We start from the raw sequence: 17275 nt of genomic DNA on the forward strand, positions 1-17275 counted from the left end.
ACTCACAATGTATAATTATATACCAGCTGGTGGGCGTGGCAAATCGCGTGGGTAAAATCTCTAGCTCCTAAGTCTACAGAGCGCACAGCTTTGATAGTTCTAGAACCCACAACTCTGGAGACATAAGCCCACTGTAGACAGACCCCCTTGAGCCTCAGCAGAAACGCGTAAAGCTCTCGTTTAACGCCTCAACGAGTATTATACAGTCGATGGCCTCAGTCAAAATTATGCTTCTCAAGTATTATTATTATTATAATTATTATACATGTGCCACTTGTATATTTATGATTTTTAGGCGCGTGAAGATTTCGGAAACGAGTTTGCAACTGGAGGCGGCTTTTCGAGGTTCAGCACCCCTAAAATATAGACACACACACACATGCACATATCTCACTATGTATTTAAGTTAAGTTAAGTCCATTCGTCTATGAGCTGATGAGAAACCCGTTTAGGGTCGAAATACGCGACAGAATCTTAAATACTTAGCACATCGCACAAGTTCGTAGTACAAAAGTTTTGGCAAGTCATCGCCGAACTAATGTGAGCCGACAGACTGAAACTAACTGGACTATACACACGTCTAGGCAGATTTTGGATACGTTTCGATTGATCATTAATCACGCATAGCTGGGGAAACGATCCAACCGTTCATTTGGGAGAGTCTCTAATGCAGCTGTTGCTGTTCCCGTCTCAGCTTTCGAGCTTGTCCTTGAGCCAGAGCAACTTCGAGCATGTGAAGTCTGAAGCAGCGGCCTCTGGCATGGGGTAGAGCCAGAGACGAATGCCGGCAGGGGCAGCCGATGGGGTTGAGGCGGCGGTAGGGGCTGCAGGGGTAGGGTAGGGACTGAGTGTGCGCTGCTGTGGCATTTGTGTTGCCATGCGAGAAATTGCCATTTGTTGTTGTTGCTGTTGCTGTTGCTGTTGCTGATGTTGCTGATGTTTTCTTCATTTCGTTTTTGCTCAATTTTCGCGTCGCCTTTTGGCTGGCTCTTCCCTTAATGATCTCTTTTGTTGGTTTCGGTTTGCAGCCGCTGTTGCTGTAATTCGAGCGTCTGCGTCACTGCCTTTATCTGTCTCGCTCATGCGGAGAGCGGGACTTTGCCATTCCCCTCAACTTCCCTCCCGTCCCTCTCGCACTCTTTACGTCTTGATGGGATTCATTCAACTTTGGTCACGCACACACTCACGCGTGTATCTGTGTGAACTTATGAATGATGCCAATGATCATTATCGTTCGCGTCATGATCATGCTTGTTGTTGTTGTTGTTGTTGTTGATGCTGCTGTTGCTGTTGCTGCTGTGTGCTTTTGTTGCCACAAATAGCAACACGCGCCGTTTGCATTGCGATGCATTTCCGTTTTGGCAACGCTGCCAAAGCTGCAGACGTGCCGCCAAATGGGCTAAAATGCTGAAAAAAAAAACGTCAAGAATCAGGGATGCCAAAGCAAAGAGCCTATAGTATGTGTGTGTGAGTGAGTGAGTGTATCTGTGTGTGTGTGTGTGCATATCTGTATCTGAGGCAATTCAACGAACTCGCGTTGATATCATATTAAAAGTTATGACACATGTGAGTGGCTGATTTTGCATTAATTTCATATGCGAAATCTTTTCGATAACTTGCTTGAGAAAGCGCAAGAAAGAGACAACAAGGCGAAAGAGAGAGTGAAAAGGCAATTGATTGAGAGTCTAATGAATATATCACAAGCCTCGAGCGTTGCCATCCAAATATATTGGAATGCGCATGCAAATATGTACATATGTATATATACACATACGTATATACATGCTACACATACGTATATATAGTATAGTATTTTTAGTTACTCTATATAAATAGTTTTATTACTTACACAAAACCTGAAAGCAACAACAACATTGGAGTCAGCGATATTATTATCATTGCTTAGCGGGGATTTTTTATTCTTCAAAGTTCTTGATATTGGGAATTCGTCATATAAATAATTCATGATAATTGCTATTAAAACAGTTAGTTCTGTTTAGCTAATCAAAAAAATTGTATACAACAGAGTGAGAGAATGAGAGGGAGAGAAAGAGGGACAGGTATAGAGGAGAGAGAAAACTAGGTGAATGACAGAATGAGTCAATAATAAAATACAATGAGAAAGTGTGGGAGAAAGAGAGCGGCAGAGACAGAGATGCAGAGAGAGAGAGAAAGAGAGAGAGAAAGAAAGCGAGAGAGGCGAGATAAAGAGAGAAAGAGACAGTAAATGAGCTAGAGAGACAGAGAAAAAGAGATTGTGAAAAAGAGAGTGGAAGAGGGGGAGAGTGTGTGGAAGAGATTGGAATGGAGAGAAAGAGAGGAAGATTTTCGGAAGTATGGAAACAGACAGAATGAGAATAAGACAGATAGTAGGAAATAGAGAGAGTTATAGAGAATGAGAAAAAATTAGAGACAATGCGAGAAAGAAAGAAAGAAAGAGTGAAAGAACATGAAATAAAATGAAGGGACTGAGAGCAAGATCAAAGACAGAGTAAGAGAGAATAGGACTCAGGCTGAAGAACACAGAGGGAATGAATGTGAAAATGAAGTGAAAGCTTAAGAGACAGATAAAAGGTATGAGAGATTTAGAGATACAGAGAAAGAGAGTGATGCAGAGAGAGAGAGAGAGAGAGAGATGCAGAGAGAGAGAAAGATATGTAGAGAGAAATAGAAAAAACTTAGGCATGTGCAAGAGAGGAGGAGACCGAAAGAGATAAAATTACATTCTAAGCTAACATAAGCTATGCATCATATGATTGCACATACACCAAGCCGCACTCACACACACACACATGCAAAGATCGAAAAGCTAGTTCAAGTTCAGCTCAGTTCAGTTTGTTCAGCTTTGATTCATTCCTCAACTGAAGTTTCTAGCTCAGAGCAGAGTATTACGTGTGCTGTGTACTCAGCTTGTGGCACTTTTGTGTAGTTCTCGTTGTTCTTCTTCTTCTGCTTCTTCTTGCTGAGCTTACCCACTACGCAATTCCATTCAGGCGCGCTGCTAACCGATCCGATCAGTTCGTATCGTTTCGTTCGACGTCGTCGGTCGGCAACGTCTTTTCTTTCATAAATCAAAGCGCATAACTGCCGGCCGGGGCCTGGGGGCGGTGGCGCTATAAAAAGTGGAGAGCGGCAACCTGAGCTAGTCGCCAGCGGTCAGGGGCGGGGCGGGGCGGTGCGCCGTGGGGCGGCGGGTAGAGCGGATAGAGCGGGACGCAAGGTGTTTGGGGTGCTTTTGTTTTGAATTTGAATTTTTTGGCAAAAATTACGCTACAATTTCAAGTATCTTTCACTGTATTGGCGCAACGGATGACGGGGTAGGCGTGGTGGGTGGGTTATAGCCACACACACACACACATACAGGTATGTAGTCACATGGAGCGGCGCTAGGCACGAGCTGGTACCTGTTTATTGTAGTCGCTTTTGACTCTGCCTTTTTCTTGTATTTATTTTAATTTTTAATTTTCGGCATTTTTTTTTTCTTTTTTGTTTTATTTGGTCAATTTTTTCTTGTTTTTTAAATATATATGTTGTATTGTTTATTTATAAATTTTTTGTGTGTGTAGCTACATACTTTTCTTCTCGCGTTTGGCATTTATTTGTTTTTGTTTATCAAGCGTGGGCTTTGTGTGCCGTTATTTTCGCCTTTCTAAGCGTAAATTCCATACAAGTGAAAGCCAGCGGGGGCGGTGGGAGGGCAAAAGGTGGGCGAGTCAATGATGAGCGGCGAATTTATATACTTGTCAGAATTGTTGCCACCATTTGTGGCATATGTGCGAGTGCGAGTGAGTCAACAAAGCTTCAAATCTTATTTACTTGAAGATTTCAAAAATGTGGGAATTTGGTAAATTTGCAGCACTTAACGTTCCAGGGAAGGGGTTTTGTTAAGATGTGTGTAAGAGGCGCTAGAAGGCGTGGCAAAGGTCATAAACTATGCCTGTTATTGAGCAGGACGAGCTGATTGAATGTAGCTAGATTTGCATTTCCTCCGTCTGATCCAAAGAGACCTGAAGCTGTAGGTTTATCCATCAAAATTATAAGCTGTACGAGCTGACTCATTCTGATTATGACTTATGACCGATAAAAATTGATAGATCAACATCGGTTTTTAGGACCTGTAAAGCACAAGAATGTGAAGACTTCCCTAAGCTCGTGTGATGAATACTGAAATTTCGAATATATTGGATTTGGGTTACTTTAATCTCTATACCACCAAATTTGAGAAAAGCTTCAATTTTTTAATAAAAGGTAGATAGTCTATTTCAGCAAATACAAATTGTCAGTAATACATTCCAAAAAATTTATGAAAAAAGTTTAACTGAAGCAATAGTTATTCTATAATTCATTTCCCATGGTAAAGTCTTTAAGCACCGTCCAAGAGAGCTAACCCAAGACAACTTGTATATGTATGTTCATTTGCATAAGTCAGAGCTAACACACTTGCTATTACTACTACTACTATGCTATTCTACTACTACTATTACTACTTCTACTATGCTATTCTACTACTACTATAACTACTATTACTATGCTATTCTACTACTATTATTACTACTACTACTATGCTATTCTACTACTATTATTACTACTACTACTATGCTTTTCTACTACTACTATTACTACTACTACTATGCTATTCTACTACTACTATTACTACTACTACTATGCTATTCTTCTACTACTATTACTACTACTACTATGCTATTGTACTACTACTATTACTACTATTACTATGCTATTCTACTACTATTATTACTACTACTACTATGTTATTTTACTACTACTATTACTACTACTACTATGCTATTCTACTACTACTATTACTACTACTACTACTATTACTATGCTATTCAACAAACACATAATGCTCAGGGCTCGCGGTATCTCCCAGTCGGGCAGACCCGCACAAACTCACCAAGACGATGTTCTACCCTTTAAAAAGTACTATTTCATGAGACGATGTCAGTTCATTAAGTCAGTAAATTCTCTATATGTGAATATATTTAGTATGTAGTATTTGGTATTTAGTATATACTATATACTGTATGAACTCTATTTGACTTGCTCCTCATGCAATCATAGTAGCCCTATAAACACTTTGTTATATGAATTCGATTTGAAATTGTGTGAACTGCAGTAGCCCGATAGATGTCAAGCATACACATACAAGTAGGTATTTCGAAGTGTATAAAAATATAAAATAAAATTTTCATAACGTTTTAAGTATTTGTCAATGTTGTATATTGTCGATATGTGTTTAACCGTAAATAGCTAAATAAATTTTCCGTATAATTCGCGCCGTTTTTATCAATATCCAAATTCAATTGTTCAATATCAAAATTCTGTAATGTGATTGCATCAAATCGAAGCGAATCGTAATTTGTGAGGAAGCAATATCAAACGACTATTGCTTCGAATCCTCGCGCAACAAAGCGAGAGAGGACGCGCGCGAGAGAGACCGGGACAAGGACAGGCATAGGCAAAGGGCCAGGCAAAGAGTGAGAGAGAGAGAGAGAGAGCGATAGAGTCTTACTGACCGAGAGCAAGAGCGAGTCAATTGCCAAGCAAAGCAAAGCGAAAGCGAAAGCGAAGAAGCTCTTGACGCACTGTAAGAATTGCCCAGTTTGTACACGTTGATTATGTGCGCACGGCCAGGTGAAGAACACGTGCACAATTAACAACAACAACGGCAGCAACAACAACTGCAACAACTGCAATTGCAACTTGTCGAGCGCGGCATGCGCAACGATTAAGCATTGCTCTAGTTGTTGTTGTTGCTGCTGTCATTTGTTGTCGTCACTCACTGTGAATGATTCACAATGTGTTTGGTGTCGTCATCGATAGCCGCGCGCGCAATTCAGCACATTTTGAATTGTATAACTGGGTATTTGATTTCATTTGTTCACATTTCTTGTTTTGTTCTTGCCTTCCGTCCTGCTCGCCCTCTCTCTCTCTCTCACTCTCACTCTCACTCTCGTCTAGTGCCAAGAACGCAAGAAAACCGAATCAAGTCACACACACAACACCAACCCAGGGGCCAGCACACAAATTGTTTATATCGCGCTCGCTGCTAATCGCGGCGTTTAGTTTGATTTGCACGGCAAGTGCAGGCGGGCGAATTGCGAGCCACAGGCGAAAGTCAACAGCTTTGAGTGTTGGCCGAGGTCGAGACAAGACTAGACAGGATAGAGTTAGGATAGGATAGGATAGAACCGAACCGGACCTGAACTGAGCTGATCTAATATATTGACAGCTATTGGCCAAGTTATTGGCCCAATTCGCTCGCATTGAGTACGAACTCTGCGCGTTTGTGTAGCTCAGCCCAGCAGAATGCATATCTATCTGGAAGATATCCTGCAGGTGCATCTGCTCAAGATTTGTAAGTCGCGTGCAGCGGGTGTTTGCTGTAGTGAATATATCATATTATATATATATATTGATGATTGATGTCTGCGCTCCTTTACTGTCAATTGCTATACATATTTAATCATTATTCTCCCTCTTCTCTCTCTCTCTCTCACAGATGACAACATGCAACGCTTTAACAGCAACAATACCAATACCAACAACCAAAACAACACCAACAGTGTCAACAGCAGCAGCAGCCAGCATAAGCGCTGCTCACAGAAATATAACATAGGCTCAGCCGCCGCCACAGCAGGCAATTATCAGCAGCAGCAACAGCAGCAGCAACAGCAACAGCAGCAACAGCAGCAGCAGCAGCAACAGCAGCAACAGCAATGCAACAACAGTCGCGCCGCACGCAAGGCACGCTACAATAACAAACGCCAGGAGACTCAAGGATCGAACGGCTCCTACAACATGCAGAAGCGCGCCAATGCAGCCGCAGTTGCTGCCGCCGCCGCTGCCGCAGTCGCTGGCAACACATCGTCCTGGCAACGCTATGTAAATTCTTCATGCATCGAAGGTGAGTCCAACAACAACAACAACAACAACAACAACAACAACAGCAGCAACTTGATCTGATTCATGCATATAAATTCGCTGTGCCGTTGTTTATAAGAATTCCGCGCAAATCGCACGCTCATTCACAATGATTCATCAGTCACAGTTGTCGTCGTCGTCGTCGCGACGTCATCGTCAGATTTCTCCAAAGTAACTTAATCAGCTGGCACACACACACACGCACAGATAGATAGATACGTGTGCATGTGTGTGCGTGTGTGTGTGTGCTCGTATCTTGAATCAAAAGCAACGCACTTAGAGCGCGCACTCACTTTAATTAGGGTCGACTTTCCAACGCCTTATTGGGTCACCCAGCCGCCCAAGCACAGTGCGCGTCATAAATATACATACAGTTAGAGCTCTGATCGAACGCTGATGATAGCCATAACAAAGCGAACAGGTTGAGCTAGCTTAGAACTAGACTCTATGAATCTTGCCTAATGTGGCTCAATATAGTCAAAGGTTTGCTCTGAGGTTTGATCTATTTGGGGCTCAGCCCAGCCATTGCCATTGCCAGCCCAGAGCTGACCATGTGCTCAATTGCAAATGGCTGTGGGAAAATCACAGCTGGAAAAACCGCAAGACAATGAAAACACAGCAGAAATACAAGTAAAAAACATTGCAAACGGGCGTTAACGACTGCAGCATACTCCTGCAGGGGCAAAAATGCTGGCAGATATGCCACGCCCCCAATTATATATTATATTATGATTTACATTATATATTCATAAGCCATCAACAATATTTTAGTCGTTCAATTTGGAGTAGAACTTATACAGTTCTTCGAATTTTCCCGTTTTGCCACACCCTCAATGGGCGTAAATATATCCACGATATTTTATTAACTTTGAGCTGTCAACGTGAGCAAATTTATTCCAAATTCAACTCTCAACTACCAAACTTTGTGAGATACCGGAATATGTATTTTTAAAATACTATTTTTCGATCAACCACGCCCTTAGTGGGCGAACAAACTTGATAATCTAACAATCGAGGTTATACTATATACGACTATCCATGCCAAATCAAAATGATTTGCATTCAGACAGACATTGCTCAAAACCAATATGCCCAATACACTTTCCTGAATGAGCATAACCAACAGAAATTGTAAAGCGCAGTTTTTTTTTTTTTTTTTCAACCTCACTCAATCAATTTCGTATTATTTATTCGCGCACTTATCTATATCGTGGCCAAACGAGGTGGCTATCGGAGCAATAACATTGCTTTTATGAGGGGCTCTTCAGACTAAACAACCGCCCCTAACAGCGGCCAGCCCCCTGCACTCACCTCTCTCGCACTCACGTTGAATTAAACTAGATTTGGGCTTAGTTTATATAACTAAGGAGAAGATTTCAAATCTTTAGCCGCAGGTCAAGTGAACGGAAGTTGCGTATGTTTAGCCAAGGATCTTTTTGCAAGACAATTGCACACACAAAACACACACGATCGGTATTTTGAGGTTAAGTATGAGGGTCTCTCTCTGTGATTCGCAAAAAAAACAAAAAAAAAAACTATTTCCAGACCTCGGTTGCGGTATTTCAATTTGCAATTGAAATGTAGAATCATAAATAAGAAAATTGCAGGAAATCTTCGCTTAAGCTTAACCGCAACAGCCTTAATGAAAGTCGCTGCACACACACAAACACATTAAGACACACACACATACATAGATTTCAGCCTCTTGCTCGACTTTCGCTTTCAAACAGAAAAATGTGCCACAGCCAAAAATCAATTAAAATTCATGAACATGAAAATGAAGAAATAGAAATAAAATATAAAAATAAAATATATATATATATATATAACTTCATTAGCTAAACAAATAAAGCAATTCACGCTGAGAAAGTATTTCATATGATTTAGTTTTTAGTTTCGGAAGCTGCGACAAGGCTGAAATAATAAAGTCCGAACTATAAAATACCCTGAACGTGAGGTGTGTACAGGGTGAAATATGATAGATAATTTCGTAGTTGTTCAGCCGTGTTGATAACGATAATGAACATGATCATGATGCAATTCGAAAATTTTGAATACAAATATTTGAACTGGGAATCATCTAAAAATATATTAAATGAATAAATGAATGAAATATGAAATAAAAATTAAAAAAAAAAAAACTAAGAATAATATATAATAAAATATATATAAATAACGAAAAATAAAGAAAATTAAAAAATTAAAAAAAAAAAAATACAATAGAAAATAAATAGAATAATCAGTAAAAAATTAATAAGCACATGCAAAACTTAAATTAGAAAATAAAAATAAAATGAAATAACTAAATAGCAAAATTATATAAACGATTAAAAAATATAAGCAAATATAAAAATGAAATAAATAAAAATAGATATATAAAAAAATTTATAATCAAAATGTATTAAATTGAAAAAAAAAAAAAAAAATTATTAATACAAATAAATACGAAAGCTGTGAATAATATTATTGCTCTGCGTGAGAACCATATGTGTGTGGGTTTTTTTATTTGTATTTATTTGTCATATATTTATATGTATAAACTTAATTTCAATATATGTATAAATATATATATACATATAACAAAAAACTAAAATTAATACTGAAATATAAACAAAAATTGAGCATGGAATTTGAATTCGTCAGCACGTAAAGCTGTAGCGGAGTTATGATAAGACTAATTGTTAAGACAGCGATATACGATATACATATTTATATATATATATGTATATACATCAGATATACATAAATATGTATATTTATAGCAAAACTACTCGAAACTATTTTCACATGGCATTTTCAATTATTTTCTATCATTTGTTTGGTAATTTATTTATATAAATATTTTGATTTTTTTATTTATTTTTTATTTTTTTTTTTTTTTTTGTGTTTCCAAAACTTTCCAGTGACATTTTTTTGTTGTGGTTGTTTTATTTTTGCCTTTGTGTTTGTTTTCTATTTTTTCCATTTGCTGTCGCTTGTAAAGCGTTGTTATGACACTTATTTATAGCAATGCCAACAACAAATTAAGACGCAATACTCGTCGAATCGTAGAATCGTCTGATTAGCGTTTCGATCTGTCAGATTTTGACACAAGCACAAAAAGCAACAACAACAAAAAAACTGACTGGCGCCTCTCTTTGTGGTTCTACTACCCCTACTTACCGCCCTATCTACCGCCCCCCCTCGTGCCTTCGTCATGCCCTACCTTCCAACCACCCACACGAACGGTGTTCCGTTCATATCTGGAATAAATGCCGCTTAAACGCCCTGAACTGATAGCCAAGTCAACAATCAGTTTGATTTCATTTGCCTCGCTCGGTCGTTACATAAGTTTAGTTCGTTTTATTTTTGTCATTGATTAGCACTTGGAGCAACCGCAGCTCTACTTCGACTCAAATCTAAAATGTATCATATATACATACACATATACATACATACATAAATATACAGTATTTTATGGTTTGCTAGAAAACCGTTTAAAATGTCATTTGTCATCAGCAAAACATTTATGGCGTCAGCCGATGCACGCATGCTTTATGAAAAGCATTGCCTGATACGCGAACTGGAACTAGTTCGAAACCCAATTGAACTACTGCATCTGCCCCGATGATGCACGAGTGGAATATTAGCAGGCATTGTTTTGAAAGCTGTGTTTGAATAGACAGGCATTATGGCTACGTTGTAAGCGAGAGCCTTAGAAGTATCTATTCAGCGTGAGCGTTGCCAGATTGCTGCTATAAATGCCAGAATAGAATAGAAGCCGAGAAAAAGTTGGGACTCAGCTGTTTTCTCTGTTTGAGAATAATATTATAGGCATCATATGATGTAGCCAACAACCTGATATAACTGGTATAGTTATAGCATACCATGAAATCTGCCGAAGCGTTGCCAGACTGATATATAGAAATATAGATATGGTATTAAGAACTTCTAATTCAGCGGATTCTTATTGGATTTCCTATGAAACTATACTATATAACCACAGCTCCTTGTGTAATATGCTCACGCGTTGCCAGACTGCTGATATATGCTAGAATACAAACTGGGAGATTACTCAATTGTTTCTTATTATAATCTATAAAAGCAACAAATTCAAATCTATAGCTGCTCTAGCTATACTGTGAAACCTGTCCAAGTGTTGCCAGATTATCATAAAGAACTTCTTATTGAATTGTCATGTATTTTTAGCTACATAGAAAATATGTTAACATAGCCGTTAGCTGAAAATTTGAAATGTGCCTGGTTCAAGCCAAAGGGTTGCCAGATGTCTAGTGGCTCACTTTCTCTTAGATAATCTGGCACTGGATCGTTAGCTAATAGAACATATAATAGCCTAATGATTCTCATATCATTTCTCACATCTCAGATCTCACATCCCACAGCCATAGAGACGCCTTGCCTTGCCAGCAGCTATACAGTTAAGGTGTTAAATTTAACTACATAGATAATTATCTGTTGTTATGTGTTCTGTTCATCACACCGAACTCTGCTCTGGACAACAACAGATAGAAGAAGTGAATGAAAAACAGTTCCTCTACATAAATGCGAAGGGGCCTTCTCGGCTTCCGATATTTAATCAAAATTCTGTTGAAAACAGAAAACAAAAAATTTGAGCTTAGGTTGCGCGTTATTAACTTATTGCGGTATGGCCAAGAAATTGCTGCAGCTGCTGCACACTTCACGCCTCGCTGCATCGCTTTAAGGTTAATGCGACGCTAAGCGAGAGGGGGAGGGGGAGGGGGCGGCAAGGGGTAGGGGCTTGGCTATGTAATCCGAAGATGGAGCAAAAAACTTGAACTCATTTCGTTGCCTTTTTAAGTGGCAGAGCGCAGACTTCAGACAAATGTTGACTGTGGAATGTGAAGAGTGGAGCGGCTAACGGTGTGGCATAGACACACACACACACACACACACACACACAATGACAATGAAGTTACGCCGAGTCTTCGCATTATTAACCTATTAAATGCTCTGGCACAGAATTCTCGCGCTATTAAGAAGCAGCTGAAGCTGAAGCTGATGCTGAGGCAAAGAAGCGCACATAAATTCTCTTGAATGCTCAATTCCTTTTGATGCCGGCTATACAGCTTACGCCTCCCCCTTCCCCTACCTCTGCTCATTTTCCACTTGAAATACGCACAGCTCCAGCTGCAATGGCCAAGGTTAACACGTTCGCCTTTGGGCAACAGCTCACACCAGATCTGCCAGAGTCTCGTCGAGCGTCGTATCTCTATCTGAATTGTTGGCTTGGAAATGTGCGAGTCTCTAGATATGCCAACGCAGCGACTAAGTTTATTTATCTATATTAGATACTTATCTTCAACTGGTATCTATCTATATGCATAGTGATACATAGTGATGCATATGCATATAGATAGATACCCGTTCAAGATACATGATTCTCAAAGTATAAGCTGTATCTATATTTGTATCTAATTGTACATTTGTACCTATAACTATATCTTTATCTGTATCTATAAAGGTACATCTCCAACTGCGCCTACCTATATCTATTTATGTATCTATAGCATGCTATGTATCTGCATCTTGATCTGCAGCTGCATTTGTATTGGTTTCTGTGCCTCCATATACATATATCTAGATATGTTTCTATCTATGCATATGTATCTGCATCTGTATCTGTATCTATATCATTATCTACAATTGTATCAATATCTTCATATTCATATCTTTATATCTGTTTAGAAATTCACCAATATTTATAGATGTATATACAGCTTTACATCTGTATCTGTATCGGTCTAGAAAATCGTCAATATCTTATGCTGCAATAGTATTTCTAAATGTATCTATAACTTGATATGTATCTACATGCATATGTATCTATAGCTTTGCATATGTATAAGTAGTATCTGCATCTACAAATGTATTTGTATCTGCACATAGATACATATCTCCAAGTTCACCATAATCTTGATCTTTATCTATGTCAGTATATGCTTATCAATGTATCTGTAACTACATCTGCATCTATTTATTAATCTTTGTATGTGGCTTATCATTATTTTCATCTTTATCTGCATCTTTACCTCTACGATTATCTTTATCTATATCTTCATCTGACTTTGCATACAAATGTATATGTATCTTTATCTATATTTCGATCGCAATCCGTATCTTCACATATATGCACATATATATGGTTATCGGTTATCGATACGCTCTTATATCTAGCGCCAAATATCAACTTACATTATCTTTAGCCTATTCTTATCTCATGTAGTTTGATGGCTATAATTTACAAGATCAGAAAGCAGCGGACATTATCTCTCTATGATGATAATAGCTATTGTTAACGACAATCGCTAAAGATTGCGTGCCTTGGTTCATATACCTGTAACAACAATATGCATTAACATATATGTGTATATATGTATGTATATATGTATATATATACTCATCATGCATATACATACGTACATATATACTTATCGTATTTTTACAGCTCTCACTTATGCGAAACGACTATGTGAATAAAACACGACATCTTCGTCGTCGTCGTCGCCTTATGGTGTCTTGACCTCAATGGCTATTTGGCATGCTTAGTTTCGCATACCCTATAATTTCACAGCAGCCAACAAGGTGTTTGTAGTATCTACAAATAGTTTCCATTGAGATTTCCTTTTGGCTTATTTGCCATGGAAATGAAATATTTGAAGAGTAAAGATTTTCCAACTGGCTCTCTTGCTACTTACAGGGTATCTGCTTCGTCGAGCAGCGCTCACCTGTTTCTTTATGCGTGCTACAAAAAAAATGCATATTAGTTGAAAATGTAAAACGCGCCTAAATCTTGCCCAAGTACGACTTATCGTCACGTACGTAACTCGCAGGGCAACAACAACAACAACAACAACAACTAAGACAACAACATTAGCATTAGCCATAAACCCAACTAACCAACATAAAGTGTTCTCGCATAAACATACCTATTCAGTCCGATTTTCTGCATGTGTGTGTGTGTGTGCCGACTCGAGCTTGAGCTTGCTTTATTATATTTGGCCTGGTCTTCTGTTGGCCTAGGGACAGGAAATGGCGCACCATTTGGCAATGCGAGCTCGGCTCGAAGGCCATTGCACAGCTGCGTTTGGGCATGCCTGGGAATTATCAGGGGCCGACGCTGTGGATTCTCGTATTGCTCGCCGCATGCTGAATTTCATCGTTCACATCAAATGTGGGTCACGTTATCTTGGATGAAAGCACAAACATAAATAAATGCCTGCAGTGCGAGCAAGTGCAGCAAGTGTCATAGCAACGAGCTCGCAGCGTGACGCGGTGTCATAGCAGCCAGAGCTGAATTTTAGCTGCTTTAAGCATAGTTAGTATATATGTATATAGGATATTCATATAGTATATATTAAAAAAGGTTTTTTTTTTTTTTTTTTTTGTATTATTATTATTATTTTTGGGGATAGCCGCCGCTGATTAGGTGCCTGGTAACGTGAAGTCCACTTGACAACCGCAGCTAGACAGTCGAAACCAAATGCCATTGGCAACATCTTATCGCCCTGGCAACTAGCTCGAAACTAAATGTGGCCACTTGCCCACTAAATTAAAGCCTTACATGCCTGAGAGTACGGTGCAGATACGTCTACTAAACACCATTGATAATAATCTAACTAAAAATTAAAAAGAAGATAAAGCAAATAATGTACAAATTGAGCTCTTGTGATAGATACATCAATTTGTCAATTATTCTTATATTGTACAATCGAGCTTATGTATGTATACCCTATATACAACTTATGTATATTATAGATATTACTATACTACTAATACTACTATATATACTACACTATACTACATATACTACGTATACTACATATACTACGTATACTACGTATACTACGTATACTACATATACTACATATACTACGTATACTGCGTATACTACATATACTACGTATACTGCGTATACTACATATACTGCATATACCATATATGCCACATATACTATATATACTATATATACCACATATACTGCATACTACATATACCACATATACCACATATACTGCATATACTATATACACTTCATATACTGCATATACTACATATACCACATTTACTACATATACTATATATATCACATATACTACATTTACTACATATTTTATGTATACTGCATATTCCACATATACTACATATATTACATAAACCACATATACCGCATATATACCACATTTACTCTATATAATATACATACTATGTTGATGCATATAGATTATCAGGGAACTGATCGTAAAGCTCGCCACAGTAGCCGCAAATTTATACGCTGTGCAATCTTATCAGGGACTTTTTAATAGTTCATTATTATTATTAATATTCGGATTGTTGTTGTTGTTGTTACTGTTGGTTTTGTAACAAGCGCCAAGCTATACAAAATACAAAAATAAAAAGTATAAAAGTAAAGTAAAACAATAATAATAATATTAAAGCAAAACATGAGTCAATTGTAAGCTCGTTTAAATGACTTTGGGGCCGTGTCGCAGCGTCGCTTCATCTAGAATGACATTAATCAGATCTTTGAGAACAAGGCAAATCTTCGCTAGCTTAATAGCTTGTCAAACGTCTGGCGGGCCTTCAACCAATGACATTCAACGTATCACATTCATTAATCTCCACTTAAGATTCGCATCGCACTTGGCCAGTGATCTATAGCATTCTATCCATATCTCCGATTACAATTTCCCACTTTTTTTTGGTTTGTTGTATAACATTTGTTGTTCTTTTTTTCTCCCTATCTATATCTATATCCCTATCTATCTATCTATATCTATATCTATATCTATATCTATATCTATATCTATATCTATATCTATATCTATATCTATATCTATATCTATATCTATATCTATATCTATATCTATATCTATATCTATATCTATATCTATATCTATATCTATATCTATATCTATATCTATATCTATATCTATATCTATATCTATATCTATATCTATATCTATATCTATATCTATATCTATATCTATATCTATATCTATATCTATATCTATATCTATATCTATATCTATATCTATATCTATATCTATATCTATATCTATATCTATATCTATATCTATATCTATATCCATATCTATATCTATATCTATATCTATATCTGTATCTGTATCTAAGTATTCAAACTTGTGTCTCCCTGTAGAGTTCTTCTTTTCTCATGCCTATCACATCCGATAGTCTGCTGCCTTAGACTATATTCCTCATGTCCCACTCTGCCCTCTAGATAACTCTTATCACCTACCATGCCTGATTGCATAAGTATCTGAGCATTATTCTTCGGGTAACTTGCAGTCGAGCACTCCCCACTGGAGCACTTGTGTTTGTCCTCATGTGCGCAGAGACAGCTATATATTTAGCTATTTTACTCTTCTCTCTCTCTCTCTCTCTCTTTCTCTGTCGCTCATCGGCGAATACGTTTGAAACGCACCTCGCATAATTATGTTATGTTTACGTTTTAATCGCATATCTACACTTGTTATGCGCGCACATGAATATTTATATGATTTTCAAGGTTGTTGAAGATTTTGGCGCGTGTGTTTGTGTGTGTGTGCGATAAAGCGCACAGAGTGTGTCCCTGTGTGTGTGTGTGTGTGCGTGTGTTCGGGAAGTTCGTTTATCTAATCGCTGGGCCAAACAGTTCTCAATGCGTGTTAAAGTACGTGTTGCACATATGTAAACAATAATTGGCAGCTGCTCAGCTGCTGCTGCTGCTGCTGCTGGGCCGCCGCCTGGCAACGCTGCGTATGCGTGATTTATGACTTGATGCGGAGAAATTTGCTTGACATGCAAAGCCAGCGATTGACTCGGCTCTGCTTGGCTTTGCTTGACTCGGCTTGGCCTGGCTTGCCTTATTGGCCAATTGCCCACACAAGTCACGCGTCCAGCCAGCGAGCCAACTATGATGCTAAATAGAGCTCCACATGTAGAGTACATATTAGATATCCGATATGTCCTTCGGTCGTATGCAGAGTCAACAAACTGTGCTATGATATGATATGATGTGAGGTGCGTGTGTGTGTGTTTGTGTGTGTGACTATAATACATATTGATATAATGATATATATACATATATAACTGATGACTTGCTGCGCTGCACTTCCCTTCCATCGCACGCAATTTATCAGGCATCAAATTGTCGTGGGAAGCTCAAATGCAAACAAAAACTTAACAAATTGGCTGTGCAAATAGGAAGCAGCAAATGCAATGCATAAATAGATAACAATTTGTGATTGTTGTTGCTGTTGTTGTTGTTGCAGTTAAGCACTAGAACTTGTCGCCGGTCGTCACTTAGATA

The 17275-nt window shown here is 38.3% G+C and overlaps 1 protein-coding gene across 1 annotated transcript in view; it reads left to right on the forward strand.

Annotated features, from left to right (window-relative positions):
- LOC6586002 (putative uncharacterized protein DDB_G0286901) overlaps nt 1-17275 on the forward strand; it is a 41142-nt gene that overhangs the window by 19048 nt on the left and 4819 nt on the right. The window contains exon 2 of the mRNA XM_044007467.1: nt 6524-6928. Coding sequence (XP_043863402.1) covers nt 6524-6928 — 405 coding nt within the window. The remainder of the gene's footprint in view (nt 1-6523; nt 6929-17275) is intronic.

The sequence above is a fragment of the Drosophila mojavensis genome, unplaced genomic scaffold (assembly GCF_018153725.1).
Source record: "Drosophila mojavensis isolate 15081-1352.22 unplaced genomic scaffold, ASM1815372v1 contig_136, whole genome shotgun sequence".
Classification (NCBI taxonomy): Eukaryota; Metazoa; Arthropoda; class Insecta; order Diptera; family Drosophilidae; genus Drosophila; species Drosophila mojavensis.